Source organism: Aptenodytes patagonicus, chromosome 20 (assembly GCF_965638725.1).
Source record: "Aptenodytes patagonicus chromosome 20, bAptPat1.pri.cur, whole genome shotgun sequence".
Taxonomy (NCBI): Eukaryota; Metazoa; Chordata; class Aves; order Sphenisciformes; family Spheniscidae; genus Aptenodytes; species Aptenodytes patagonicus.
This window is the reverse complement of record NC_134968.1, coordinates 5177330-5203160: the sequence shown is the minus strand read 5'-3', so window position 1 is coordinate 5203160 and position 25831 is coordinate 5177330. Positions and strand designations below refer to the sequence as shown.

Genomic DNA, 25831 nt, shown 5'->3' with positions numbered 1-25831 from the left:
TGTAGATGACTAATTCTGCATAGGTTCTCTTTATAAAAGGACAAAGGGAATGTATTTCCATAAAGAAGTTCTTTGGGAGAGAGGGTGGAACTAAGAACTGAAACTATGGATCTGCAGTTATCTTCATGCCCTAATTATCTGGATCTTTGCTTCTGATGCCGAGGGGGAGGGATCTGTTAAAGCACAATAAAATTATCAACACAGTCACTCAGTCACTGCTGTGGTTGATGAGCACTCTAAATCCAAACCCTGAACTTTCTGGTTTGGGGAGAATTGGACTTGTGCTTTCCAAAAACTTGTATCTTCAAGCACAGCTTGAACGTAGAAGACTAAGAGAGAATCTTCAAGATGCTTGGTGTTACATGGGAAGCTTTTCTACTCTAGAAATGCTATACCCTCAAAAAACCCACGGTATTTTTCTTAACCCAGTTTTAGCTGTTCAGCTGCTCATTTGCTGATGGCAAACACATTTGGAGACGAGCACCTATACATAGTGTTCAATAAAGTAAGTCTTCAGCGTGCAAGGCCTAGACACTGTGATTACAAGCGATGCTAGCCTCCTGAAGGCCAGGCAGACTTGTGTTGTTGGGTTATCTGTATTGCATTAACGTGTGGTATATTTTCCTAAGTTGAAAATGAGGTGTCAGGAAAGAAATTAAGATGAAATAAAACTGCAGTTGCATGCCATTTCCCCTCTGCTCTTTTCACTTCATTTACGAGCATGCAAAGAATGTTGATTACCAAAAATAAGCAGGGCTTGTGTTCTCGCTTATGTAAAATTATAAAGGTTGCCATCCTTTGAGCTCATATTTAGCTAATGGTGTAGTTCACTCCCAGAAGCTTTTGTGGCAAAGAATCGAGCATATGTCAAAAGTTCAGAAAGCCAGAAATCTGCTGGCATGTAATGAAAAGTACGTTATTATTTTATTTAATAGGGATTGGCAGAGAGACTTGAGAACAGTAGCAGGGGAGGAGTAGGCTCTGATGGGATTGTGCTGTTACATGAGCTGCCTCCTGTCTCAAGCCAACGCAGAATCTCACTGTACGTGGATCCAGTCTCCCTCTCTCCTGAATGTTTGTTGTGAAAGTCTTAGATCTTCAGGTCTAGTAAAGCAGTGTAGCAGAGTGCCTTTTTTCTTATTCCGAGAGTAACATGATCTCTTTCTGCTCTGCAATTTTAGGCAAAGAATGCCTCTCGAATGGGCCTCAGTTCAGCGAAATTGCATGGCTTTGTCAACTTAAATTGAGAAAATCCGTTTACCGCTGGTCCTGAACCTGAAAAGCAATGCACTCCAGTTCGGTACTGAGGAAGTCTTGCCTCGATACTATCTCACCAGCAAAATCTCATGCACAATTGCCACAGCGTGTGCTGAGTTTTTTCCTGTTAAGACAGTTTCTGAATCCTGATCGTCCCTCTTTTATTTAACCACCTTCACGTGTCTGTGATGGGCTATCTCTAGAGCTTTTAAATGATGCTGGAGTGCAGCTTATTTAAGCTGATTGGAAGAGAACTGTAAGGTAATGGCGTTGTATGCCAGTTTGGCCCCTCCTGAGCTATGCAGTGATCGGGAGATAATCCATTACTGTAGCCTCTTTGTGCTGGAGTACTGAGGTAGCTGCAGATTTTATAGCAAACCTGTTCTTTAAGAGCTCGATTTGCTCTCCCATTGAAATTTAGAGACTTCTTAGTAATTTTGTTAGAAACAAAGCTGAAAACTTAAAATACTGTTCTTTGTTTCAAAGCTGAGGTGGGTGACAGCTATTAATAAAAGACAATACCAAGCTGAAGGAAGGCTTGAGGTAGTGAAGTACTGCTTCTAGCCTGCAGAAATTCAGATAAACTTTATTTAAATGCTAGTGATTTATGTCCTTATTTGCTGGTCACTGGGCTTACTGATGTGGCCCTTCTTACAGCTGAAGTAATAAACCAGCAGAATAGTATTTCTTGGCTTCACGGTCACTATCATCCTATAGTTTGTAAATACGTTGCTGCTCTAGATAAACCTCCTGCTTCCTCAGAAAACACACTGCCTATGAAGAAAAATTGCTTCCTAATTTTTAAATCCTATAGTAGCATGAAGCTATATGTTTGATTTAATACGGGTTGGTGGCTCTGATCCTGTTGAAGAAATTATAGTCTTGCTGAGCACCGTGGGAAGACTTAAAAAGGCTGGTTTCACCCCAAGAAGATGGGTTCCCAGGGCTCCTTTTCCTTAGTTGGTGGGGAGAAGCTCCCTGCGGATGATTGAGTGGCTATGTTAAATTCTTGTTTAAATTTCTTTGCTGTGTTGGGGGGAAGGGGCAGCTGTGCGACTCACCTCCCGTGGCTGTCCAGCCTCTGTGAACACCCACACATATGGTGCGGTCCAAAAAGTAATTTAGAGATTTTGGGGGATTAGAATAATGAACGCTTGGCTAAGGATTAGATGGAAATTTCTTTAGTGTAAGCCTAGCTTAAATATCAATTTAGTTCAAATAGCTTTCTGGGAAGGCTGAGACCTGGAGTATGCTGAAAAGCATTTCACTGCTTCGATATACTCCTTTTACTACTGTGAAATTGTACTTCAGGCTTTTATTTGCTTCACCCCAGTTAGGTTTGGGGGAGGAGGGTAGGCATAGCTGTAGTTAACTGGTTATCCACTGTTCTTTGCGTGGGTAAATGACTGGATTCAATTATGCCCTTGAAACAACGAGCGAGGTAACAGTTACTTGTACAGGATATTTTGAAGTTCTGGCTATTTTAAAAGTTCAGTGCTAATCAGCTGCCTGCGAACGTAGCCTTCTGTGTCTATTCCTGTAGTGATTTGTTTTTACAGATGGGCAGTCTGGTCTTCTGGTCCTTCCCCTGCCCCAGGTTCCATTTATGTAAGATAATGCAGTCCAGCCAGGTTTCTTGGAACCTGGCTCCTTGCAAACTTGAGAAATTGCTGATGGTAGGTGCATCATTTCAGGTCAGTCAAAAGATGCTGAGCTACGTTATCTTCCGTATTTTACATTCCCAAGGAGATGGCGTGGTGCAGTTGTGGAGCTTTTCTATCCTATACTTACCCAGCAAGACCCTTTTTCCTTCTGGCCCCTGCGGGACAAAAAGAAACTCAGCCTTGAGATCTTTTAGTCCTTTGTAAAGTCAGCTCTGTAAAATCAGACCAACTTTTCCCCAATTTGGGGAGTAATAAATTCTCAGCAGTCTTGAAACCATGGTTAGTGAGTTATCATCTTAAAAGGCACAGATATCAGTGTAGCTAGGTGTTGCCATGTATTGCATATTCTGGAGTTGCAGTGCATCGGGGTAGTTCATTTGCTTCATCACTTGTAATTTATCAGTGTTGAGAGCGGGAGGTTTGGGGGAGCAGAGACATGCAAAGATCAGCATTTAAGGAAATGGGCATTTAATTCTGTTTTCATTGAAACTGTCTGTTGTAACGAAGGCGGGATTGCATTGTGGGCAGCTGCATCGTTATCCACTGACTTGAGCCCGTTTTATTTCATGGGGAGATGTTTAAGGCCATGTCTGGGGGGGTGGAGGTGGGTCTGAGTGCACCATTGCACCTTCCTCTTGAAAGTAAAAGGTCACAGTTCATTTCTGTTGTAAATAGCTGAGTCATATTTTTTTCCAAATGGATGAGTGATCTAGAGACTTGGCATCACACCCCAGTTAAATAGTTTTGTCAGCTGTTGGTGACTTTAACTTCCTGGAGCATTTTAGATACGCTTTTTAAATCAGCATGAAAAAGCTGATAACATTGCTTAGTCCATTTTTTTCCCTCCCTCTTGGAAAAAAATTTACTATTCAACATTTAACATACACCACAAAACCCTTGAGCCCTTTACTTGTCCTGGTGAAAGTAGCTCTGTTATTCCAGGTGGGATCATTGCTGTGTCTGTGCGTGTATGTGTATGTGCGTTCCCCCCTTTTGCTCCAGACTCCCTAAGCTCGGTCCCGTAGCTTCGCTGGCTCAGCTCCTTCTCCGTAGAATAGCTCGCAGACACACCGAGAGCCTGTGTAGTAATGCTTGCCTTTTTTTTTTTTCCCCCCCTCTCTTCCACTCTTGTTATATTTTTACTTTCTTTTTTTCTTTGTGATGTGACGTTTTCAGCTGATGTTTTGAAAGCAAACCCTTCTAATTTTGGAGTCCAGATCACAAGAGTGAGTTTCTTTCTACTAGTGTCTATAGCTGTACTTTTTTTTTTTCGTGTGTCCTTCCCTCTGATCTTGGTAACGCTCAACCACATTTAGTAAATACGATTAGGTACGAGAATCCTCTGTCTTGTCAAATCTTCCCCTTTTTCACAAAGCAATGTTCTCTTTACATTGGACCAACTTAATTCCTCTAATTTGAACTTCGGGTTAGTTTTCAGATTCACTGTTTCTGTGAGTACCAGTCTGACGCTGCTCCATTAAAGAGGCAGAGTCAGCCAGCCAGAAGGTATATTTAGAATTCACCAATGGTTTGTACCTCTTGTACGAGGATTTTTCTAATGTGACTACTGCGTTGAGTACCGTTAGTCTTTCAGGCCCTTCCTGAAATGCCTGAAAACATGAAACTTTTGAAAAAGCTTGGGTACATGATGCTTTCTGGAATTGGGCCTTTTGAAAGGGTTTCAAATTGTGCACCAAAAAAAGAAGAATGAATCCCTTAGGATGGTAGAGGTCTTTGCTGCTTTCTGTTACTTAAAATTCTGCATAGCACTCTAAAAAAAATGCCTTGTGAATTTTCACATGTATTCAAAGGAAAAACAGCAACCTCTTTTCCTAGTGCTTTGAGACAAGGACTTGCAAAAATTTTCTGAAGTCTCAGATGCTTGATTTCTATTAGAATTGGATATCTAGATTTCCTCAGTGACGTTATGATGTTTGAAATTCCTTGGGTTTGGGTTTGCTTCCTCACATGGTAAGATTTCTGGGGAACTTAGTGTTTCTGCCCTCTAAAATGTTAAACCCCCAAAACCCCTACTGTATTTTAGAGCATTTTGTTTTTTGAGAGACCGTCTCAGAACTACTGTCAGGAAAGCAAGTAACTGTTTGTGGTGTATGTTGTATTATTTATTTGCTTACCGGAATCATCTGCATGGGATTTTTGGCACCTTCTCCAATGTAATTTGTACATTGCTTTTGTAAGATACAATTCCTGGGTAACTCTCTTGCACCAGCTAATCCCTTTCTGTTCGTTGGCCCATGCTGTTAAGACTTCTGTCATGCACTGTTTGTCAAGTACATTTGCACCTTGCAAGAGCAGCAAAGTAAACAGTCTTTTTTTTTTCCCTTCCAGAATTTGCTTGTTGCTTTGAAATCAGCTTTATTGTACATGCTAAAGAAAACCAGTAATGTTGATTGGAAATGCATATACACAGACTTGAAGTCATAGCCAAAAGTGATCAACAGTTGTCTTTTCATTTAGCTACTGGGAGGATGGCAATGTGCTCCATTTGGTTTGTTGAGCTAAGATGCTGTTGCTCCATCCTAGCTCAATAAATGTTACCGGGGAGGGGCTTTACAGCGTACTTTCCAGTGCTACAGCAAAGAGACGCTTTTGGACACTTAACCACAAACCGATTTTATCTAATCTGTTCCTGCTTTCTTTTGCCTCAGAGGTTGAAAGATCTCAAGCAAAGGGAATTTGCTCGCAATGTCTCTTCAAGATCACGTAAGGATGAAAGGAAGCAGGAGAAAGCCCTCCGGCGTCTACATGAACTGGCTGAACAGAGGAGACAGCCTGAATGGTGAGTACGGGTGATCCTTGAGCACCCTTGGAGCTTGTGTGTGGGAGTCTTCTGTGGGACTGCGGCCCTCTGCTGCACTGGCATTCTTCCTCCTGTAATTCTGTGCAAGTTTTGAGGGCAAAGCTTCATGCTTGAGTTTGGCCTCATGCTGTGGTTTTGGTAGGAGTGAATTCACTAAAATGGTAGTCCAGAGCATCCCCAAATTGCTTTATCCAGCAATAGGTTTTCTTCCATTATTTTATACTACTAAAAAATTCAAATGGCTGTATAATGCTATTTTACTGCATATTTCTGGATACAAGAGTACTTGAAATGTGTAAAAGATGTTTTAGATCAGGCATGAAACCAACTGCAGAGGTATACAAATGGCAGTCAGCTGTTTTCTCTATTTTAACTTGTTTATACAGCGCTCCTGGAAGCGGACCCATGTTCAGAACCACCACGGTGGCTGTGGATGAGGAAGCTGGAGATGATGATGATTCTGCAGCCAACAGCAGTTCTTTCATCCAGACAACTTCTGGCCAAGCTACAGAGATGACTATGGACAGAGGTTTCCTAAACACTGGACAAGTCGGTGGCACTGTTGCGCCAAGCCAAATGCCCATCCAGACAGCGCAAGCAATCAGCTTTGGCATTAAAAGTACTTTGGGAACTCCACTGCAGAAGATAGGTGTGTCGTTTTCATTTGCCAAGAAGACTCCGGTAAAGCTTGAGACCATAGCTTCTGTTTTCAAGGACCATGTGGAAGAATCGAGTTCTGCAGATGGAGCAAAAGGTGATGAGAGAGGATCCTCAGATGCAGGGAGCCTGCAGAAATCTGGCGAGGGCGAAAGCACAAATAATTCTGATGGCAAGGCGGAGGAAGATGACCAACATGACAAAGATAATGGGTCTCTAGCCACTACATTATCTAAACTAAAAAAGATGAGACGAGAAGATGGACCAATGGCCGTTGAACCAGAATACTACCACTATATTCCCCCAGCCCATTGTAAAGTAAAGCCTAATTTTCAATTCCTGCTTTTCATGAAGTCTACTGAACAAATGGAAGCTGAAAATGTGAACAAAAAAACCACGCATGAAGTTAAAAAGGGTAGTTCTCCAAAACCCAAACCCGGCAAGCACACAGAGAAGGCTGCTGAGAGCACGGGGCAGCAGAAGGAGCAGAGCACTACTGAAACTGTAGCTCAGCAGAGCAAAACAGAACTAAAAGAAGTCTCAGAAAATGCGAGTATTCAGGAGAGCAAGCATTTTACAGAGAGCAATCTCCCCGAGCCAGACACTACTAAAGAAGTCGCTCAGCCTGTCCCAGGCTGTAAAGATGTCACTGAAGGACCAAAGCATCCAACAGGACCCTTTTTTCCCGTTCTGAGTAAAGATGAGAGCACGACTCTCCAGTGGCCTTCAGAGCTTCTCATATTTACCAGAGCAGAACCATCTGTTTCATACAGTTGTAACCCCCTGTATTTTGATTTCAAGCTCTCTCGCAACAAAGATGCTAAAGGTAAAGGGGCAGAGAAATCTAAGGATCCAGGGGGTCTTTGTAAAGAAAACGTTCCGAGCACAGAATCCGGTGAGCTAAGCGAACCCAAGGAGGCAGAAAGCGTAGCTAACAGTTCTGCTCTAAAAATGGAAAACAAATCTCTGTCCACCTGTGGCTCCCAGAACAAGCAGGAGTCCAGTTTGACAAGCATTAGTAAGGGAGAGGGAGAGGACAGTAGTAAAAGCATAACCAGTAAGAGTAAATCTGGGAGATCCCATAAACACAAAAAGAAAAAGAAGCACAAAAAGTCCAGCAAACACAAACGTAAACACAAGGAGGAAGCTGATGAGAAGGGCCGAAAAACTGACCCGGGGGAAGAGAAACCCAAGAAACGGAAAAGACACAGACACAGAAAAGGCAAATCCTCTCTTTCTACTCAGTCGGAACGAGTGCTGAAAACTGAACTGTCTGAAGATTGTAGCCATTTCCAGAAGAAAAAGCGGTTCTCTCTGGAGTCCCAGAGGAAGTCTCTGTCTGCTGAAGAGGGAAGCAGCGGCAAAAAAGAGGATGGTGGTAACTCCTGCCAAGAGCACGGCAGCAAAAAACACAAGGCTGACCTGCAGCAGTTATCTGCTTTGAGGAGACGGTGTTTGGCTCCTTCCCTGGGCAGGACCAGCCGCAGGAGCCGGCAGAGCAGCGGGGACTATGACAGTGACGAGGGCTCTCACAGGAAGCACTGCCAGCAGAAATCCCCGTCGCAGTACAGCGATGACTATGACTCCGGCAGCGACCACTCCAGGAGCCGCTCCCGGTCGGGGCGGAGGCACTCCTCTCACAGGTCCTATTCGACCAGCTCTGACGCCTCCTCGGACCACAGCCGGTACAGCCATCGGAGAAGTTACTCGGATGATAGCTACAGCGATTACAGCGACCGGTCAAGGTGCCATTCAAAGCAGTCCCACGACTCGGAGGATGACTCTGACTACAACAGCTCGAATCACAGATCAAAGCGGCGCAAGTACTCCTCTTCTGAAGATGACTACAGCTCGAGTAGGAGCAGGTCGAGGAGTCGAAGCAGGAGCCGAACCCACCCTCGAGGTAGGTCAAGAACAAGGAGCCGGGGCAGAACACGCAGTAGCAGCTGCAGCCGCAGTCGAAGCAAGAGGAGAAGCCGAAGCGTAACAGGTCGCAGCTGGAAACGGAGCCGCAGCTATAGTAGGGATCGCAGCCGCAGTACGAGAAGCCACTCGCAGAGGTCTCTCTCGCGAAAGGGCTCTCGAGGCCACGAGAGCCCCGAAGAGAGGAGGTCCGGGAGAAGAGACTTCATCAGGTCCAAAATCTATCGCTCGCAGTCTCCTCACTATTTCCGGACAGGCCGAAGTGAAGGATCGTCGCTGAAGAAAGAGGACTGCAAAGGAGAGGATCTGAAAGGATCTGGCTCACTCTCCCAAAACAGCAGCAGCTCTGGCACGGGGAGGGCCTCAGAAGGTGACTGCAGTCCAGAGGAGAGAAACTCCGTCACTGCAAAACTTCTCCTGGAAAAGGTTCAATCCAGGAAGGTCGAGAAGAAGCCCTGCGTCACTGACGAGATGCTGGCAGGGGCAAGCAAAGTGGGCATAAAGCTCAAAGATCCTCCCCAGGGCTACTTTGGCCCGAAACTTCCTCCTTCCTTAGGCAACAAACCCGTTCTCCCCTTAATTGGGAAACTGCCAACCGTTCGAAAACCAAACGCCAAAAGATACGAAGAGTCTGGCTTGGAGAGGGGCGAGGAGCAAGAGCTGTCGGATTCTGAGGATGTTTCCCAAGGCATCGAGGAGGCTCAGTTGGCCGGCCAGTCTCTCCTGGAAGAAGTGGTGATGGTAATTCAGGACAAACCTCTGGATGAGCAGAAACGTGATGAACCTGCCGTGGAAATGCCGTCCATTCCCCTGGAAGCACCGGCACTCCCCGAGTGCTTTGGTTCTGGAGATCTGGTCATGCCGCACAACTTCCTCTCAGATCCGAGCGATGGCGATGGGCTAGAACCTATGGACGGGGGCAACCAGCCGGTCCCAGTGGAAACCAGTATGATGCCCTTAGTTCCAGATGTCGAGCACTTTCCTGGCTACGTGCCTCAGAGCGGGGAGCCGAGCATCGAAGGGGATCGGGAAGGAGGAGAAGATTCCTCTCTAGCACCACTCGAGAGCCAACCGATCACTTTTACACCCGAAGAAATGGAGAAATACAGTAAGCTGCAGCAAGCTGCTCAGCAGCACATTCAGCAGCAACTTCTGGCAAAGCAGGTCAAGGCCTTTCCTGCCTCGGCGGCCCTGGCGCCGGCAGCGCCTGCCCTGCAGCCCATCCACATTCAGCAGCCGGCGGCGGCATCCGCAACCTCCATCACCACCGTGCAGCATGCCATCCTGCAGCACCACGCCGCCGCGGCTGCCGCCGCCATCGGGATTCACCCTCACCCCCATCCTCAGCCTCTCGCTCAGGTTCATCATATACCCCAGCCCCACTTGACACCTATTTCATTATCCCACTTGACCCACTCGATTATTCCAGGGCACCCTGCTACGTTTCTAGCCAGCCACCCCATCCACATCATTCCGGCGTCAGCTATCCACCCGGGCCCCTTTACTTTTCATCCGGTTCCTCACGCTCTTTATCCAACCCTTCTTGCCCCGAGACCCGCTGCCGCTGCGGCCGCTACAGCATTACATCTTCACCCTTTGCTGCACCCCATTTTCTCAGGACAGGACTTGCAGCATCCACCCAGTCACGGCACATGAAGGACAAAATGAAGTAACCTTGGAGGAAAGAGAATATTTTGCATTTTGGGAAGGGGTTGAAGTTGATCCAGCTGGCAGGTGAGGCCTGAGAATTTCCTTTCACTCTTTAGCAGCCAAAGAAGCCAAAGGCTCGAGGGCTGGGTAGCAGCAGGCGGCGGGTCAGTTCGTAAGCGTTGTGTATATCCGCTACCAGGGACTGTCTCACGTCCCCGACACCTCCGTGCACGTAGCAGCACTGTATCCTAGAAGAATCATTTCACGTGTAGACCAGCGAGACACTTAGGCTTTTTTCCCCCTGGATTCTTACACTTGGTCATCTTCCTTCTGCCACCTTGTATATGATAAATGAGATTTCATACACACTAATAGGTCTCTAAAAATCCTTTTAATGAGGTCATCTAATTAAAATAGTCAGCATGATTGAATCCAGCTTGTAATCAGTGACAAAACATTCAGTAACTGACAGCTGTGGATCCTGGCGAGGAGACTGATGGAAGGGCAGTGCCACTCTTGTTTTGGCTGGGCCAGTACCAGTTTTCAGGCATTACAGGAGATTTCTTGGCACCCTATTGCTGCACACTTGGGGTTTCTTTTCTCGGTGTGAGCAGCAAAGGTGGAAGTAAGATCTTATTTTAAAGCCCAAGAGAGGAGCTGCGCGTCTGCTCAGAGCTCCGACCCTTCTCCATCCTGCATTAGCATTCTCCTGGGCGAGGACTGCACCTTGACGCCTTCTGGATATCCTGGACTGGAGAGAGGTTCTCGGTTTGGTCGGTGATTTCAATCTGGGCTTTGACCACTCTTCTCCTGGGGTGGGGGGGAATATCACTCTGACTTCCGTCTTTTGCGGTGTTGGGAAAGAGGCACTCGGATGAGAGAGAGAAGGAAAATCCCTTTAGGAATTGAAGCAATACAGAGGACTGGGGAGAGTGGCCGGGGTATGTAAAGTGTATTCTTTCCTCTGTAATACTGATGGTTTCCTTATTAATTTATAGGATTTTTTTTTTTAATGTAAAGAATTGCACTGAACTCTGTAAACAAAGATGCTGCTTTTTGTAGCTCATATAAAAAGGTTACATTTGTAGTATACTGCAATAATATTTTTTACAGCCAGTTCTTTTAGTGGTACTTGTTCTGGTGGCTTTTGTGTAAATATGTTTGCTGTAGGTGAAATAAGACACTTGTAAAGGTTCAACTTTATAGTTTCAGCTAGATGCAAAATGACTAAGCATGTATATTTTATCAAGCTCATGTATTTTTGAAGTTTTTATGTACTATAAAATGTAAAAAAAAAAATCTTCATTTAGCATTTTGCAGAAGAAAAAAAAAAAGTGAGACTTGGACTAGGTGAGGTGCGTGGACGACACCGGTGACTCTAACAGCTAATGAACGGCATCGCATTGGAAGGCGGCGGTGGCTGCCGGCTTTGCGGAGGGAAGCAGCCTGGGCACGCTGCGTGCTCCTCGTCTTTGCTTAAGCAGCTGCTTATAGGAATCGACACTGGAGGCAGTCTCAGGAGCGTCAGGAATTTGGGTTGTCTCCCAGAGTATAAAATACCCCCCCCCTTTTTTTTTTTCTTTTTCTTTTTTTCCCCCTGGGTTTGAACCGGTGATTTGCCGGTGCCAGCCCAGCTGTGCAGTTCAGTACAGTCTTGTGGTGAAGGAAGAGCCTTTTAACCGTAACCGTGTGCCATCTTACACGCAGGGAGAGGTGGTTTAGGACTAATCCCTTGAGGCTGTGCCTGCCTGTGATGTTCCATAAGGGATTTCTCTGTTCTTTCTGGCATCATCCACTGGCTGCAGAGAACGCTACCTGTGGGAGGCTTCTCCATCCACGAGTTCTTCCCGTGGCACCGGCACGAGTTGCTGCTGTCCCCGCTGACCTGGGTTTATTTCAGGTTCAGGTCCTCCTCGTGTTAGAGCGGTTCCGGGGGCACCTTACGGCGCTTTGTAGGGCCTGATTTCAGAGCAGGCAGGCAGACCCGCTCCTACCTGCCAAACCAGGCAGGAGCAGGCAGCAAGGGGCTGCGGAGCACGTGCCGGCTTTCCCTGTCCTCTCCCGAAGCGCAGCACCGAGAGCTGGGGCGGGGTGGGGGGGACACAGAGATTTCAAAGAACCGAAAACTTGAGCTTCCTCACTCTTTAAACGAGAAACGTTGCGTTTGAGCAGGTCGGACTGAAATACAACAGTCAAAAAAAGGGACTCAATTTCTCTGTAAATAATTAACAGAATACAGTATTAATGTCTCAATGCTGAACTTCATTAGCTTCTAGATTCAACATGCGTGTTCTGGCACCCTTCACACTGCAGTCAGGGGTTTTTTGACTTCCAGAATAGTGCTAAAAATAATTAACCTATCATTACTTAACAAGCATAAACAGACTGTATTTAACTTTGTCACATAAGATATATATATAAATATATATATATGCTGTAAAATGAGGGGAAAAAAACCTTTCTAATAAACCAATGATTTGTGGAAAAAAAAAATGTGTGGTTGCGTGAGATGACTTGGAGCTGCTGCATCTGATCGCGATGTAGCCCAGGGCTGTCCTTTTCCTAAAATAACAGTGTTAGATGCTTGGTTCATCGAGTAAAGCTACTTTTAATTGGAATACTTTGCTCGGAAGATACTGAGCTGGATACAGGGAAAATGTACTCAATTATTTTTATGTTTTTTTAAAGGATGTTATTTTGGGTAGGAGCCCTCAATGCACTGAGTGGGTTCCACAAGTTCTTGCCTGGCATGATCAACCTGCCTGGTCAGACTGTTCTTAAAGGTGAAATGGGGCAAGAAACGGTGGCTGTCGGTACTTTGGTGGTTGGATTGGCAGCGTGCCCCGGTGCTGGGCGTCTCGGCCACCCCATCTTTCTGCTCCGCGCTCTCCCTTGTGCCGTTCCTGCAGCCAGGAGACAGTGCAGACCCCTGTGCTCAGCATGTTCCTCTCCCGGGGGCGTGGAGCTGAGCCGGGCTCAGCTAAACCCTTCCCAGTCTTCAGAGCCCGACAGCCTGGGCTCGGCCTCAGCTTTGGGCAAATCCCTCTGGTTTCTGATTGCAGCTACTCCATGGCAGCCAAGAGGCTGGAGCCACCTTCCAGCTGCTCCAAAGGGCCGGTGCAGACCCGGCGCTGGGGGCTGCGTCCCCCCTCGGGGGCCGAGGTGCTACTTGGGCACTGCGGGGACCACCCTGTGCCCCCCTGGGGAGCCCAGGACCCCCGGGCCCCGGTGGTCCCTGCCTCGCTTCCCACCTGCAGCTTCTGAGTAGACTAAAAAGGATGAAAACCCCCTTTCCGCACGGGGGGCTGGCTCGCAGCAAGGTGCTCCGGTGCCTCTCCCTGCCACCAGCTCCCGGTGGGCAAGAGGAGCCCCCGGCAGCTTGAGTTGCCTTAATTGAGTGTGTTTAAATTAACTCTGCAAGTGAGTTAAGCTGAAGGGGATGCGTGGCTTCGGCCGAGTGGCTCCCGCGGCCCTCACCACGGGGCTGGGCCCCAGCAGCTGCTAGAGCCCCGACGTGGCATGCCGGGGTGCCTTTTCCTCCGCCGAGGACAAGGACCCCCCCTTGTTGGCTCGGCTGAGGGCTGTCCCCCTGCCCTGGCACCCGTCCCCCCGCCGGAGCTGTTTCCCTGCGAAACGCTGGTGCTCGGCAGCTGGGCTGCCCCGGCCCTGCTCCCTCCACTGGGAGGGTTTTGGGGTGTCCCTGCCCTGGGGAAGGGGGGACGGTTTGGTGGCGATGCCCGATGCTGGTGGGGCGAGAGTGGGGAGCCAGGTGTTTCCCCAGCCCCTGTCTGCTCCATCCGGCTGCGGAGGGGACCTCGGGGGACGATGGATGGGGCCCCTGCGGCCGTGCCCCTTCCCCGCCATGTTTCCGCTGGCCAGGCCGCAGCCGTCTGCGCCCCGAGATAGACATCCCGCAGCACGGGCGGAGGGCTGGATTCGGCCCCGGCCTCCGGCGGAAGGAGGGTGGTGGGCACAGGCTGTTGTGCTGCTTCCCGCCGTGGCCGTGTGTGTGTGTCCCCCTCCACCCCCCTCACCGTGTCCCCCGGTGGTACTGCCACCTCCTGCCCTGCTCTGCCAGCCAGGCCGGGCACCTCCATCCCCCCACCAAAAGCAGCGCGTGTCCCCCCTGCACCCCCGTACCCCTTTGGCTCCCTGGCAGGAGCGGTTGTGTGTGCGGGGGGGGCCCTTCCTGTGTTCCCCGTCCCCAGCTGCGTCCCCTGAGATAAGCAGGGGACACGCAGGGACGGGTTGTGCCGGGGCTGCCGGCCGCATTTCGGGGAGGTGATGTGGGCTGCCGCCGGCGCTGCTGCCCTGCTCTGGGCCCTGCTGCTCCTTGGGGGGCCGTGCTTGGCCCCCGCCCTGGGGCTCCTCTGGGACCCTCCCGCCGTGTACGAGGGACCCCCCGGCAGCTATTTCGGCTTCGCCCTGGATTTCCACACGACCGAGGGCAGGTAGGGAGACAACCGGGGTGCCGGGGCCGGGCACGGCACCTGTTCCCCCCACCCTGACACCCGCTCTGCCCACCCCAGGCCCAGCGTGGTGGTGGGGGCACCTTGCGCCAACACCTCCCAGCCCGGTGTGGCTCAGCCCGGCGCCGTCTTCCTCTGCTCCTGGCCCCCCGGCGAGACTCCCTGCCACCCCCTCCCCATCGACACTGAGGGTGCGTGGGTGCCATGGGGTGATGGGTGGGCCTGGGGGTGCTGCCGGCCCGGCACTCTCCCCCTCTCCTGCTCCCCCAGGGGACGAGACCGAGACCCAAAACACCTTGAAGCTCCACACCTACAAGTCGCACCAGTGGCTGGGGGCGTCCGTCACCAGCTGGGATGGCAAACTGGTGGTGGGTGCATCTGGTGGGTGGGCGGGCACCCTTGGGTGGCGATGGGGTGGGGTGGGGACCCACCCCATCCCCGTCCCCAGGCCTGCGCCCCGCTGCAGCACTGGAACGTGATGGACTGGCCGCATGAGGCTTTCCGCACCCCGACGGGCACCTGCTTCGTGGGTGCCCCTGGGCTGCGGCGCATCGCCTGGTACTCGCCCTGCCGCGACCAGCTCATGGCCAGCGCCTACCGCGAGCGCTACTATGGTGAGGGCTGGTGGATGGGTGGGGGCGGTGGGTGCCCCCCACGCCTGGTGGGTCTGACCCTGCCCTGTGCCCGCAGTCCATGACAAGCGCTACTGCGAGATCGGCTTCAGCGCGGCCGTCACCCCGGTGAGATGGGTGCTTGGGGGGCGGTGTGCCCGGGGAGCCCCCGGGGATGCCCGTGGGGATGCGCCGGGGATGCAGAGGCTGTGGCCAGGACAGTACCTGGGTGTGGGTGTTGGGTTGGGGATGCCAAGGCGGGGGATGCTGGAATGGGGGTGCCGGTATGGGTGTGGGTGTGCCAGGGAAGGGGATGCTTGGGTGGGGATGCCAGGGTGAGGGTGTCAGGTTGGGGCAGCCGGGGTGGGGGTGCTGGGGTGGGAGGTGCCAGGGAGGGGGTGCCCCAGGGTGGATGCTGACGCCAGCTCGTCCCGCAGGATGGCATGCTGGTGCTGGGTGCCCCCGGCGGGTACTACTTCACGGGTGAGTCCTGCCTGCCGGGCACTGCCACCCGGGCTGGCCAGTGCCAGGGCACTCACCTTCGAGTGGGCACTGCGGGAGGAGGGCACCCAGGATGGGGCACCCCCATAGGTGCCACCCACAGTGGCACTGGCATCCCAGGGCGGGTGCCAGCGGGTGCCCTGTCAGCGCTGGCACCCATACCGGTGTCCCCCAGGGCTCCTGTACTTCGTGGAGGTGGACACCATCCTCAACCGCTTCGATGGCAAGTCCCTGCTGTGGTGGGGGTACCCGGGGCGCCCCACGGGGGAGCTGGCATCCACGGACTATGAGGACGGGTACCAGGGTGAGCAGTGGGCGTGGGGCAGCCCGGCCCCATAGCCGGCTCATGCCGGGGCATGGCAGGGGTCAGCGGTGCCCGTCTCCCTGCAGGGTACTCAGTGGCTGTGGGCGAGTTCGATGACGATCCCAAAACCAAAGGTACGGCCAGACGGGCGCAGGGGGCCAGGGCCACCTGCGGGGGGTACACGGTCCCTGGCACCCCTGGGCTCCAGGGTGCCCTCCCCTCCTGAGGGCTCTGGGACACGGGTTGTGCCAGCTCAGGGGTCCTGTCCATCTCTGTGCCCCCATGCCCACCCCAGTGCCAGGGGTATCCCCGTGCCCCCATGCCCACCCCAATGCCACGGCGGGGGCACTCAGGGCTCTCGTCCCCCGCAGAGTACGTGATGGGGGTCCCAAACAAGAGCAACACGAGGGGCGAGGTGAGTGGTGCCGGGTGCCCGCTGCCCGGCTGTGTGGGGATGCCCGGTGGTGGGGACGCTGCTGTGGCTGGGCACCCCGGGGTGGCACCCCGGGATGGGGCCGGGGCCGGGGCCTGACGCTGCTCTGGGCAGGTGGAGATCCTCAGTGTGGGGGCGACCCTGCGCCGGCTGCAGGGCATTGCCAGTGAGCAGGTACCCCCCCGCCCTGCGCCGGCACCCTTCCCCCATGTGCCAGCACCCCCCAGCACCCACAGCACCCTTCCCCACTGCCCCATCACCCCCCAGTGCCTGTTCCACTGCCCCCAGAGCCCCCCTTACCCCACTGCCCCCTTCCAGCACCCCTGGCTCCCTGGTGCCCACTGCCACCCTGCCCATTGCCCCGTCACCCCCCAGCACCCAGCTGCCCTCCCCAGCGCTCCACAGCACCACTGCACCCCCACCCCATAGCACCCCGGTGCACCCCATCACCGTCATCACCCAGCGCACCCCACGGTGCCCCTGGCACGACCCTCACCCTGCTCCCCCTGGTGCCACCCCCCCACCCTGCCCCTTTCCAGGTGGCATCGTACTTCGGGCACACGGTGGCCGTGGCTGACGTCAACGGGGACGGGTGAGAGCCAGGATGATCTCCCCCACCCCCATCCCCCATGGGGGCACCCTAGGGTGCTGCCCCCTGCCTGGCACACCCCTGGGTGCCACCAGTCCCCAAACCTGGGGACCCTGACCCTGAACCCCATGCCGGGCGCAGGCAGGATGACGTGCTGGTGGGTGCCCCCCTTTACATGGCCCGGCGCCCCGACGGCCAGCGCAGTGAGGTGGGGCGCCTCTACCTCTACCTGAGGGGGGGGCAGCAGCCCTTTGCCCGGCCCCCCCAGACCCTGACAGGCACCCACACCTATGGCCGCTTTGCTGCCGCCATCGCCAGCCTCGGGGACCTGGACAAGGACGGCTATGGCGGTAACACCGGCTTGGCATGGGGGTGGTGGTGGTGGGGGGGGGGGGGCTGTGCCAGGGGATGTGCCACCCCCCCAGTGCCCGGTCTAAACCACTGGGGAAACCGAGGCAGGAGCACCCAGGCGGGTGGCGGTGCTGGGATGGGGCACCAGGTGGGTGCTCATATCCCGTGTCCCCAGACGTGGCCGTGGGTGCCCCGTTGGGGGGTGACAGTGGCAGCGGGCAGGTCTTCATCTTCCGCGGGCAGAGCGAGGGTTTGATGCCGATGCCCACCCAATGCCTCGACAGCCCCTTCCCCGGCCCAGCCGCCTTCGGCTTCGCCCTGCGCGGTGCCACTGACCTGGATGGCAATGGTTACCCAGGTATGGCCCCGCCGCGTGGCCACCGCTGTGCCACCCCGGTGCCACCAACCCCCTCACCGACCCCCTGCTTGTCCTCACAGATCTGCTGGTGGGGGCTTACGGGGCGGCCAAGGTGGCCGTGTACCGGTGAGTGCCTGTCCCACCGGCTCTGGTGGCAGCACGGCCCGGGGGGGTCCCTGCCCAGGTCCCCTGGCACCTCAGCTCTGTCCCCGTGTCCCAGGGGACAGCCCGTGGTGGTGGCCCGGACCCAGCTGAGTGTCCCTGATGGGCTGAACCCCAAGATCCTGGCATGTGTCCTGCCCGGCTCCGGCGCCCATGTCAGCTGGTGAGCCATGTGGTGGGGACGCCGCCGTGGGGACACTGCCGTGGGGACACCACCAGTGTGGGGACATCGCCCCGGGGATGGTGGCAGGTCCCTGAGCACCCCTGGGTGCTGTCCCCCTTGCAGCTTCCCCGTGGTGCTGTGCGTCAGCGTGATGGGCCAGCGCATCCCCCAGAGCATCCGTGAGTGCCAGCATCACCCAGGGGGGGACAAGGGGCACTGCGGGGGTGTCACCAGGGCTGGCACCACTGCCATGCCCCCCTCTATCCGCTGTGCCCTGCCAGGCCTCGACGCCGAGCTGCAGCTGGACCGGCTGAAGCCCAAGCTGTCCCGGAGGGTCATGCTGCTGCAGGGCCACCAGTCGTCCTGGCACAGGGCGCTGGCACTGGCCCCGGGGACACCCCCCCTGTGCCACAACCTCACCGCCTACCTGCAGGTATGGGGACGGTGCCAGCGTGGGCTGGCATGGGTGGGGACAGCGGCATCCCCAGCCCCAGGAGGTTGGGGGACAGGGATGGGGACAGTAGCATCTCCAGCTGGGATGGGGACAGGGATGGGGACAGCGGCATCCGCAGCCCCAGGAGGTTGGGGGACAGGGATGGGGACAGTGGTGTCCCCCGCCTGGGTGGGTGGGGGCCCCGGGGCGGGGTGGGGGGGCGGGGTGCCCGCTGGGGTGCTCTGCCCATGGGTGCCCCCAGGACGAGGCCGACTTCAAGGACAAGCTGAGCCCGGTCGCCCTGAGCCTGAGCCTGGCGCTGCCCGGGGGGGGCCTGGGGCTGGTGCTCTACGGGGACACCCTGGTGCAGGCGCAGGTAGGGGGGGACGCGGCTGAGCTGGGGACATCGCTGCGGTGACCCAGGGTGGGCACGTCCCCACGGCTGGGCCAGGGCACGTGTGGGTACCCCCAGCCCGGGGGACCCGCTGCCACTGCTGTGCTCTGGCCCCGCGGTCCTTAGCCTGTCCCCGGTGTCCCCAACCCCTCCCTGGGACATAACCCCTGCCCTCCCCTCTGTCCCTAGTGTCTCTGTGGGATGTCCCCCCTGCCTCCCCCGCTGTCCCTGCTCCCTCCTCAGGTTGTCCCTCCAGTCCCCCCCACTGTCCCCAGTACCCCCCTGGGATGTGTCCCCTACCCTCCCTGCTGTCCCCAGTTGCTCCCTGGCATGTCCTGCTGCCCAAGCCTCTGTGCCCACCCTGCTGTCCCCAGTCCCTCCCTGGGATGTCCCCTCTGTACCGCACCCCCATCCCCAATCCCTCCCTGGGATGTCCCCCCAGTATGCCGCACTGTCCCTGGTGCCTCCCTGGGATGTCCCCTCTGTACCCCCCACTGTCCCCAGTCCCTCCCTGGGATGTCCCTCCAGTACCCGCTGTTGTCCCCGATCCCTCCCCACAATGTCCCCTCTGTACCCCTCACTGTCCCCAACCTCCCCCTGGGATCTGCCCCTACCCTCCCTGCTGTCCCCAATCCCTCCCCGGGATGTCCCCTCTGTACCTCCTATTGTCCCGAATGACTCCCCATCCCGAACCCCCCCACTGTCCCCCTGTCCCCCCTGGTCCCTCCCCTCCCTCCCAGACCCACATCATACTGGAGGACTGCGGCGAGGACAACCTCTGCGTCCCCGACCTCCACCTGGCCGCCGACACGTGAGCGCCCGGCTGGGCGAGGGTGGGTGCCCGGTGTCACCCCGGGGTGCTGAGCCCTGTCCCCGTGTCTCCCCCCCAAGGCCCAGCAGGTGCCTGCTCATCGGGGCGGAGGCCGTGCTGCGCCTGCGCGCCAACGCCAGCAACGCGGGCGAAGGCGCCTTCGAGGCCGAGCTGCGGGTGCAGCTGCCCCCCGGCACCCACTACCAGGCGGCCCGCAGCAGCATCCTGGTGGGTGCCCGGCGGGGGGGTGCCAGGGGGTGCCCGGGGTGGGGGGGCTCACGCCCTGCCCTTGGACCGTGCGAGTCCCCAGGATGGTTGGTGCATGGGGGGGGGTCCATGAGGTGTCCTCCCCCGTGTCCCCACCCCGTAGGGGCAGGAGAAGCTGAACTGCAACCCCAGGAAGGAGAACGGGAGCCACGTGGTGCTCTGCGAGCTGGGCAACCCCATGAAAGCGGGTGCACGGGTAAAGGGATGTGGGGTCCCCCCACTGAGCCCATCACCCTGGCCTCGGGGCTGGGCACGGCTGGTGGTGGTAGTTCACCCACCCACCCTCCTGCTGACCTCCCAGATCACCGTGGACATGGAGCTGAGTGTGTCCGGGCTGGAGGACATGGGCGATGCCATCACCTTCCAGCTCCAGCTGCGGAGGTGACACCGTGCCAACCCCCTGTCCCCCTGTCCCCTGCCCACCGCTGGGACCCGGGCACCCGGGACTTGATGGCCTCAATGCGTCCCCAAACTTACCCCACCGTGTCCCCGCAGCAAGAACAGCCCCAGCCCCGCCAACGCTTCGGTGACAGTGACGGTGCCCGTGGAGGCGCAGGCGGTGATGGAGCTGCGAGGGTGAGGGTCTGGGGGGGCACGGGGGACCGGGGGGGCCACGGGGGGACACTGACCCCCCTCTCCTGCCAGCAACTCCCTGCCTGCCACCACGGTGCTGCCTGTGAGCTGGCACAGGGTGGAGGGCAGCCGGCGACTTGAGGACCACGGCATCATGGTGGAGCACGTCTACCAGGTAGGGTGCTGCACCCATGGGCACCTGGGGGACTGTTCCCTCTGTCCCCTCCCCGGTGTCACCTCACCATCCTCCCGCAGCTCCACAACAAGGGTCCCAGCACCGTCAGTGGGGTAACCCTGCGCCTCGCCGTCCCCAACCAGCTGGGTGGCCACATCCTGCTCTACCTGCTGGAGCTGGCCACCGAAGGGGGCATGAACTGCACCAACCCGCCCGGCCTCAACGCCAAGCAGGTAGGGTGCTGCCTGGGGACTGGCACCCACCCGCTGGGTGCTGGGTGAGTGTCAAGGTGGTGCCCCCCCCCCCCCCCCCCCCCCCCCTTATCTCCTTCCAGCTGGAGATCCCCCGGCCCACGGGTGCAGCACCCCGAAATGGCACCCACCAGCGGGAGCGCAGGGAGGTGGAGGGACCGCTGGGCGCCGGGCTGGAGGAGCTCATCCCCGTGGTGAGTGGGTGGTCCCTGGCGACCTGCAGCCCATGATGGGTGCGGGGGCTGGGGGGTGGCCCCCAGGGTGCTGGGGTGGGGGTCAGGGTGACACCCGCCGTGTCCCGCAGGACTGCAGCAACGCCACGTGCGTGGGCATCGCCTGCCGGGTGCCCAGCCTGGCCAAGGACCAGCGGGCGCTGGTGAGCGTCCGTGCCCTGCTCTGGATGGACACCCTGCAGCAGGTATTGTCCCCTGTTGGGGACAGGGTGGCACTGTGTCCCCAGGGTGTCCCCGCCATGTCCCCTCCTGCACGGTGGTCCCTGGGGACCTGCAGAGAGCAGCCCTGGGGACGCTGGGTGTGGGGTCATGGGTGCCCCGTTGGCTGCCAGTACCCCTGACGCCATGTCCCTATGTGTCCCCATGTGTCCCCACGTGTCCCCATGTTCGTCCCCAGCGGGAGCACCTCCTGAAGCAGTTCCTCATCGAGTCGCGAGCCTGGTTCAACACCTCGGCCATGCCCTACCGCGTCCGGCCCGCGTCCTGCCCGCCGGGGAGGCCATGGTAGGGCTGGCACAGGCTGGGAGGGGACACACACAGGGACAGGCTGTGGTGGCGGCGGTGTCACCCACCCGTCCCTCCGCAGGCTGTCACCAAGGTGGTGCGTGCCAGCCTCAGGGGAGAGGGAGCCGTGCCGGTGTGGTGGGTGGTGCTGGGGGTCCTCGCCGGGCTCCTGCTCCTCACCCTCCTCATCCTCCTTATGTGGAAGGTGAGTGGGAGGGGGGGTGATGGGACACTGAGGACACTGGTGACACGCCGCCATGGTGGTGGGACCCTGATGGCACTGGAGGGAGCCATGAAATAGGAGACCCAGCCCTGCGGGTGGGGGCACAGGGTGGGGGGGGCAGCACCTGTGGTGATGCCATGAGGTCCCCAGGCGTGACGCCGTGGGGTCCCCTGGGACCGGTGCCATGGGGTCCCCCAGGGCCGGGCCGTCACCATGTCCTTCTTCCAGACGGGTTTCTTCAAGAGGACGCGGCCACCCACGGAGGACACGACGGAGCTGGCACCTGGCCAGGCCCAGGAGCCGGGGGGTGCCCCACAGCTAGCGGGGTACCCCGGGGTCCCCTGCACCCTCGCCTCACGGCATGTCCCCTGGCCCAGCCCCCATGTCCCTGGCACCCCTGGGTGCCCATGGGACACAGCACCCACGTCCCGTCCTCAATGTCCCCAGCACCCCTGGGTGCCAATGAGGCACAGCACCCATGTCCCATCCCCGATGTCCCCAGCACCCCTGGGTGCCCATGGGACACAGCACCCATGTCCCAGCTCCCCGTCCCCAGCACCCCTGGGTGTCTGTGGGGTCCAGCACCCCACTGCTGCCCCTGGACAATAAATCTCTGCCTGGTACCATGGTGGTTCCCATGGGGTGATGTGGGGGTGCCCTCCCAGGACCTGTGCCATGGGGGGGCCTGGAGAGGGGACAGGACACACGTGGGGGTGAATAGGGACAGGGGATGCCTTTTGGGGACCTCTCTGTGCCTTTTGGGGTGCCCCAGGGGCCTGTGGTCCTCTGCACAGGCCTGGTGGGTGGGTGCTGGGGGGCCAGGAAATGGGGGTCGAGGGGAGGGGGGGGAGGGGGGGGGCTGGTACCGGATGGGTGCCAGGGCTGGGGGGAGGTCAGTGTGGTGGCGGTGTTGGGGTGCCAGTGCTGGGGGACAGTCCCGGGGGCTGGTGCAGTGCTGGGGGGTCAGTACTGGGGTGGTTGGTGCCGGGGGGTTGTTTTGGGGTGCTGGCGTGGTACTGGGGGGTCAGCTCCAGGGTGCCAGTGGTGGGGGGGCATCAGGGCCGGGACGCTGCTGTGGTACCGGGGCAGGGGATCAGTCCCGGGATGCCGGTGTCGGTACCGGGGGTCAGTGCTGGTACCGGGGGCCGGTGCCAGTGCTGGGGGGGTTGGTGCTGATGCTGGGTGTTGGTGCTCGTACCGGGATCAGTCCTGGGGTGCCGGTACCAGTAGTGGGGGTCAGTCCCGGGATGCTGGTGCGGTACCGGGGATTGGTGGCGGTACTGGGGTCAGTGCCGGGATGCCGGTGCGGTACCGGAGTGGGTCCCGGGATGCCAGTGTCAGTACCGGGGTCGGTGCCGGTACCAGGGTCAGTGCCGGGATGCCGGTGCCGGTACTGGAGTCGGTACCAGTATTGGGGTCAGTGCCGGGATACCAGTGCTGTACCAGTGGTGGGTCCTGGGATGCCAGTGCCGGTACTGGGGTCAATGCTGGTATTGGGGTCAGTGTCGGGATGCTGGTGCGGTACCGGGGGTGGGTCCCGGGATGTCGGTGCCGGTACCGGGGTCAGTGCCGGTACCGGGGTCAGTGCCCGGATGCCGGTGCGGTACTGGGGGTGGGTCCCGGGAGGTTGGTGCCGGTACCGGGGTTGGTGCCGGTATTGGGGTCAGTGCCTGGATGCCGGTGCGGTACCGGGGGGGTGGGTCCTGGGATGCCGGTGCCAGTACCGGGGTCAGTGCTGGGATGCCGGTGCCAGTACTGGAGTCGGTGCCAGTACCGGGGTCTGTGCCGGGATGCCAGTGCCCGTACCGGGGTCAGTGCTGGTATTGGGGTCAGTGCCAGTATGCCGGTGCCGGTACCGGAGTCGGTGCTGGTACCAGGGTCAGTGCTGGGATGTTGGTGCTGGTACCGAGGTCGGTGCTGGTACCGGGGTCAGTGGTGGGATGCCGGTGCAGTACCGGGGGTGGGTCCCGGGATGCCGGTGCCGGTACTGGGGTCGGTGCTGGGATGCCGGTGCCAGTACTGGAGTCGGTGCCAGTACCAGGGTCAGTGCCGGGATGCCGGTGCGGTACCGGGCGTGGGTCCCAGGATGCCGGTGCCGGTACCGGGGTCAGTGCCAGGATGTCAGTGCTGGTACCGAGGTCGGTGCCGGTACCGGGGTCAGTGCCCGGATGCCGGTGCGGTACTGGCGGTGGGTCCCAGGATGCTGGTGCCGGTACCGGGGTCAGTGCCCGGATGCCGGCGAGGTACCGGGGGTGGGTCCCGGGATGCCGGTGCCGGTACCGGGATCAGTGCTGGGATGCCGGTGCCAGTACTGGAGTCGGTGCCAGTACCGGGGTCTGTGCCGGGATGCCGGTGCTGGTACCGGGGTCGGTGCCGGTACCGCGGTCAGTCCCGGAATGCCGGCGCCGGTCCCGAGTCCCCGTCCCGGGGCACGGGGCGGTCCCGGGGGCGGTCCCGGGGGTGGGGCCGGGGCCGGGGCGGGGCGGGCGGCCGTGCCCGGCGGCTCCGGCAGGTGGAGCCCGGTCCCCGCGGCGGCGGCGGCGGCGGGCGGAGCGGGCCGGGCCGGGCGGGCCGGGCATGGCGGGGTAACGGCGCGGAGCGACCATGCGGCCCCGCCGCCTCCTGCCGCCGCTGCCGGTGCTGCTGCTGCTGGTGGCCGCGGGCGGGCGGCGGGCGCGGGGCGCGGCGGAGCCGGGAGCGCACGGTGAGAGCGGCCTTTGTGTGCGGGGGCGGCGGGCGGCAGCGGGGGGAGGCGCCCGCCCCCGCCCCGACCCGCCCCGACCCCCGCCCCGACCCCCGCCGGCCCCTCCATCCCCTCCCCCCTCCCCCCATCCCCGCCGGCCTGACCCCCCCCCCATCCCGCCGGGGACGGGCCCCCCCGCGCCCGCCCCCCCGGCCGGCCATCCGTCTGTCCCCCCCCCCCCGCTCCGTCCGTCCGTCCGTCCCCGGCTGTCTGTCTGCCGCCCCCCCGCCCCGTCTGTCCCCTCCCCAGGCGGTTCTGGCCAGCGGCGGGCATAGGGTGCTGGGTGGGGGTCCTGGGGAGCGCCCGCGGGTGAAGGAGGGTGGGTGGGGGTCCTGGGCAGTGCCAGCGGGTGCAACATGATGGGTGGGGGTCGCAGGCCAGGGGGTGAAGGAAGGTGGGTGGGGGTCCTGGGCAGAGCTTGAGGGTGCAGGAGGGTGGGTGGGGGTCCTGAGCAGAGCTTGGGGATACAACATGACGGGTGGGGGTCCCAGGCCAGCAGGTGCCAGGATGGTGGTGGTGGGGGTTTTGGACAGAGCCTGGGGGTGCAACATGATGGGTGGGGGTCCCAAGCCAGAGAGTACAGGAGGGAGGGTGGGTGGGTGGGGGCCCTGAGCAGCACCCGGGGGTGCAGGATGGTGGGGGCATCCTGGGCGGGGTGTGGCGGACACCCCATTGCAGGCACCTCTGCCTGCTCCTGGCAGGCAGGGTGGGCCTTGGGGTGCAACGTGCCACTTTGGGGTCCCCGTGGCTCCCTGTGACCTCCCACCCGCACCCCAAACCCTCCTGGCAGTGCCCCTGTGCCAGGGGGAGGTATGCCGGGGGGGTGAGATGGGGGGCAGTGGGGTGAGGAGGGTCCCTGACCCTGGCACGGCCCCATCCTGCCCGTGCTGGCTCAGCTCTCTGGCTGGCGTCACCCATACCCGTCCCCGTGGGGTGGCAGCGGTGACGAGGCGCAGGGCCGGACGCCTGGGTCCCGCTCCCGCCCCAGGGCCTGGCACCCCCCGCCCACCCATCATGGAGCCGTGGGGTCATACTGGGAGAAACTGGGAAGCCAGCGGGGTGCCAGCATGCCCCGCGGTGGCTGTGCCACCGGCTGGGGACCCCTTGGTGATGGTGGGGGGCTTGTGCCCATGGGGGCAGGGGGGGGGGGGGGCGTACCCCCCGTGCTTGGGGGTGGCACCATGGCCTCCCCTCTCTGGAGGACACCGGGGGGTGGCCGCTGGTGCCAGCTGTCCCCCGGCAGCTGCGGGTGGCCGGCATGTGGCCGCGGGGACATTCCTGCCCCCTGGGTGCCGGCTGTCCCTGGTATGT

At 58.4% G+C, this 25831-nt stretch overlaps 3 protein-coding genes across 5 annotated transcripts in view; 2 read left to right on the top strand and 1 right to left on the bottom strand.

The window, feature by feature from the left end:
• Positions 1 to 12450, top strand: part of GPATCH8 (G-patch domain containing 8) — a 58868-nt gene extending 46418 nt beyond the window's left edge. For all 3 annotated transcript variants that reach the window (XM_076356889.1, XM_076356890.1, XM_076356891.1), the window contains 2 exons: positions 5591 to 5721; positions 6129 to 12450. In XM_076356889.1, the coding sequence (XP_076213004.1) occupies positions 5591 to 5721; positions 6129 to 9978 (3981 nt within the window). In that variant the 3' untranslated portion in view covers positions 9979 to 12450. The remainder of the gene's footprint in view (positions 1 to 5590; positions 5722 to 6128) is intronic.
• Positions 12451 to 14256: 1806 nt separating this feature from the next.
• On the top strand, positions 14257 to 22400 carry ITGA2B (integrin subunit alpha 2b). Its single transcript, XM_076356625.1, is given in 31 exon segments — positions 14257 to 14423; positions 14502 to 14632; positions 14712 to 14809; positions 14890 to 15055; positions 15132 to 15181; positions 15490 to 15535; positions 15729 to 15857; positions 15944 to 15991; positions 16229 to 16272; positions 16405 to 16464; positions 16830 to 16882; positions 17021 to 17229; positions 17406 to 17588; positions 17669 to 17714; positions 17809 to 17913; positions 18037 to 18092; positions 18195 to 18346; positions 18609 to 18722; positions 19481 to 19551; positions 19632 to 19779; positions 19922 to 20014; positions 20120 to 20199; positions 20314 to 20394; positions 20464 to 20566; positions 20647 to 20799; positions 20901 to 21011; positions 21122 to 21235; positions 21448 to 21526; positions 21529 to 21554; positions 21637 to 21759; positions 22006 to 22400. Coding segments are annotated over 31 exon segments (3420 nt in total). The 3' UTR covers positions 22387 to 22400.
• Positions 22401 to 22903: 503 nt separating this feature from the next.
• Positions 22904 to 25831, bottom strand: part of GRN (granulin precursor) — an 8565-nt gene continuing 5637 nt past the window's right edge. Inside the window, 1 exon segment of the mRNA XM_076356487.1 lies at positions 22904 to 23170. Coding sequence (XP_076212602.1) covers positions 22904 to 23170 — 267 coding nt within the window.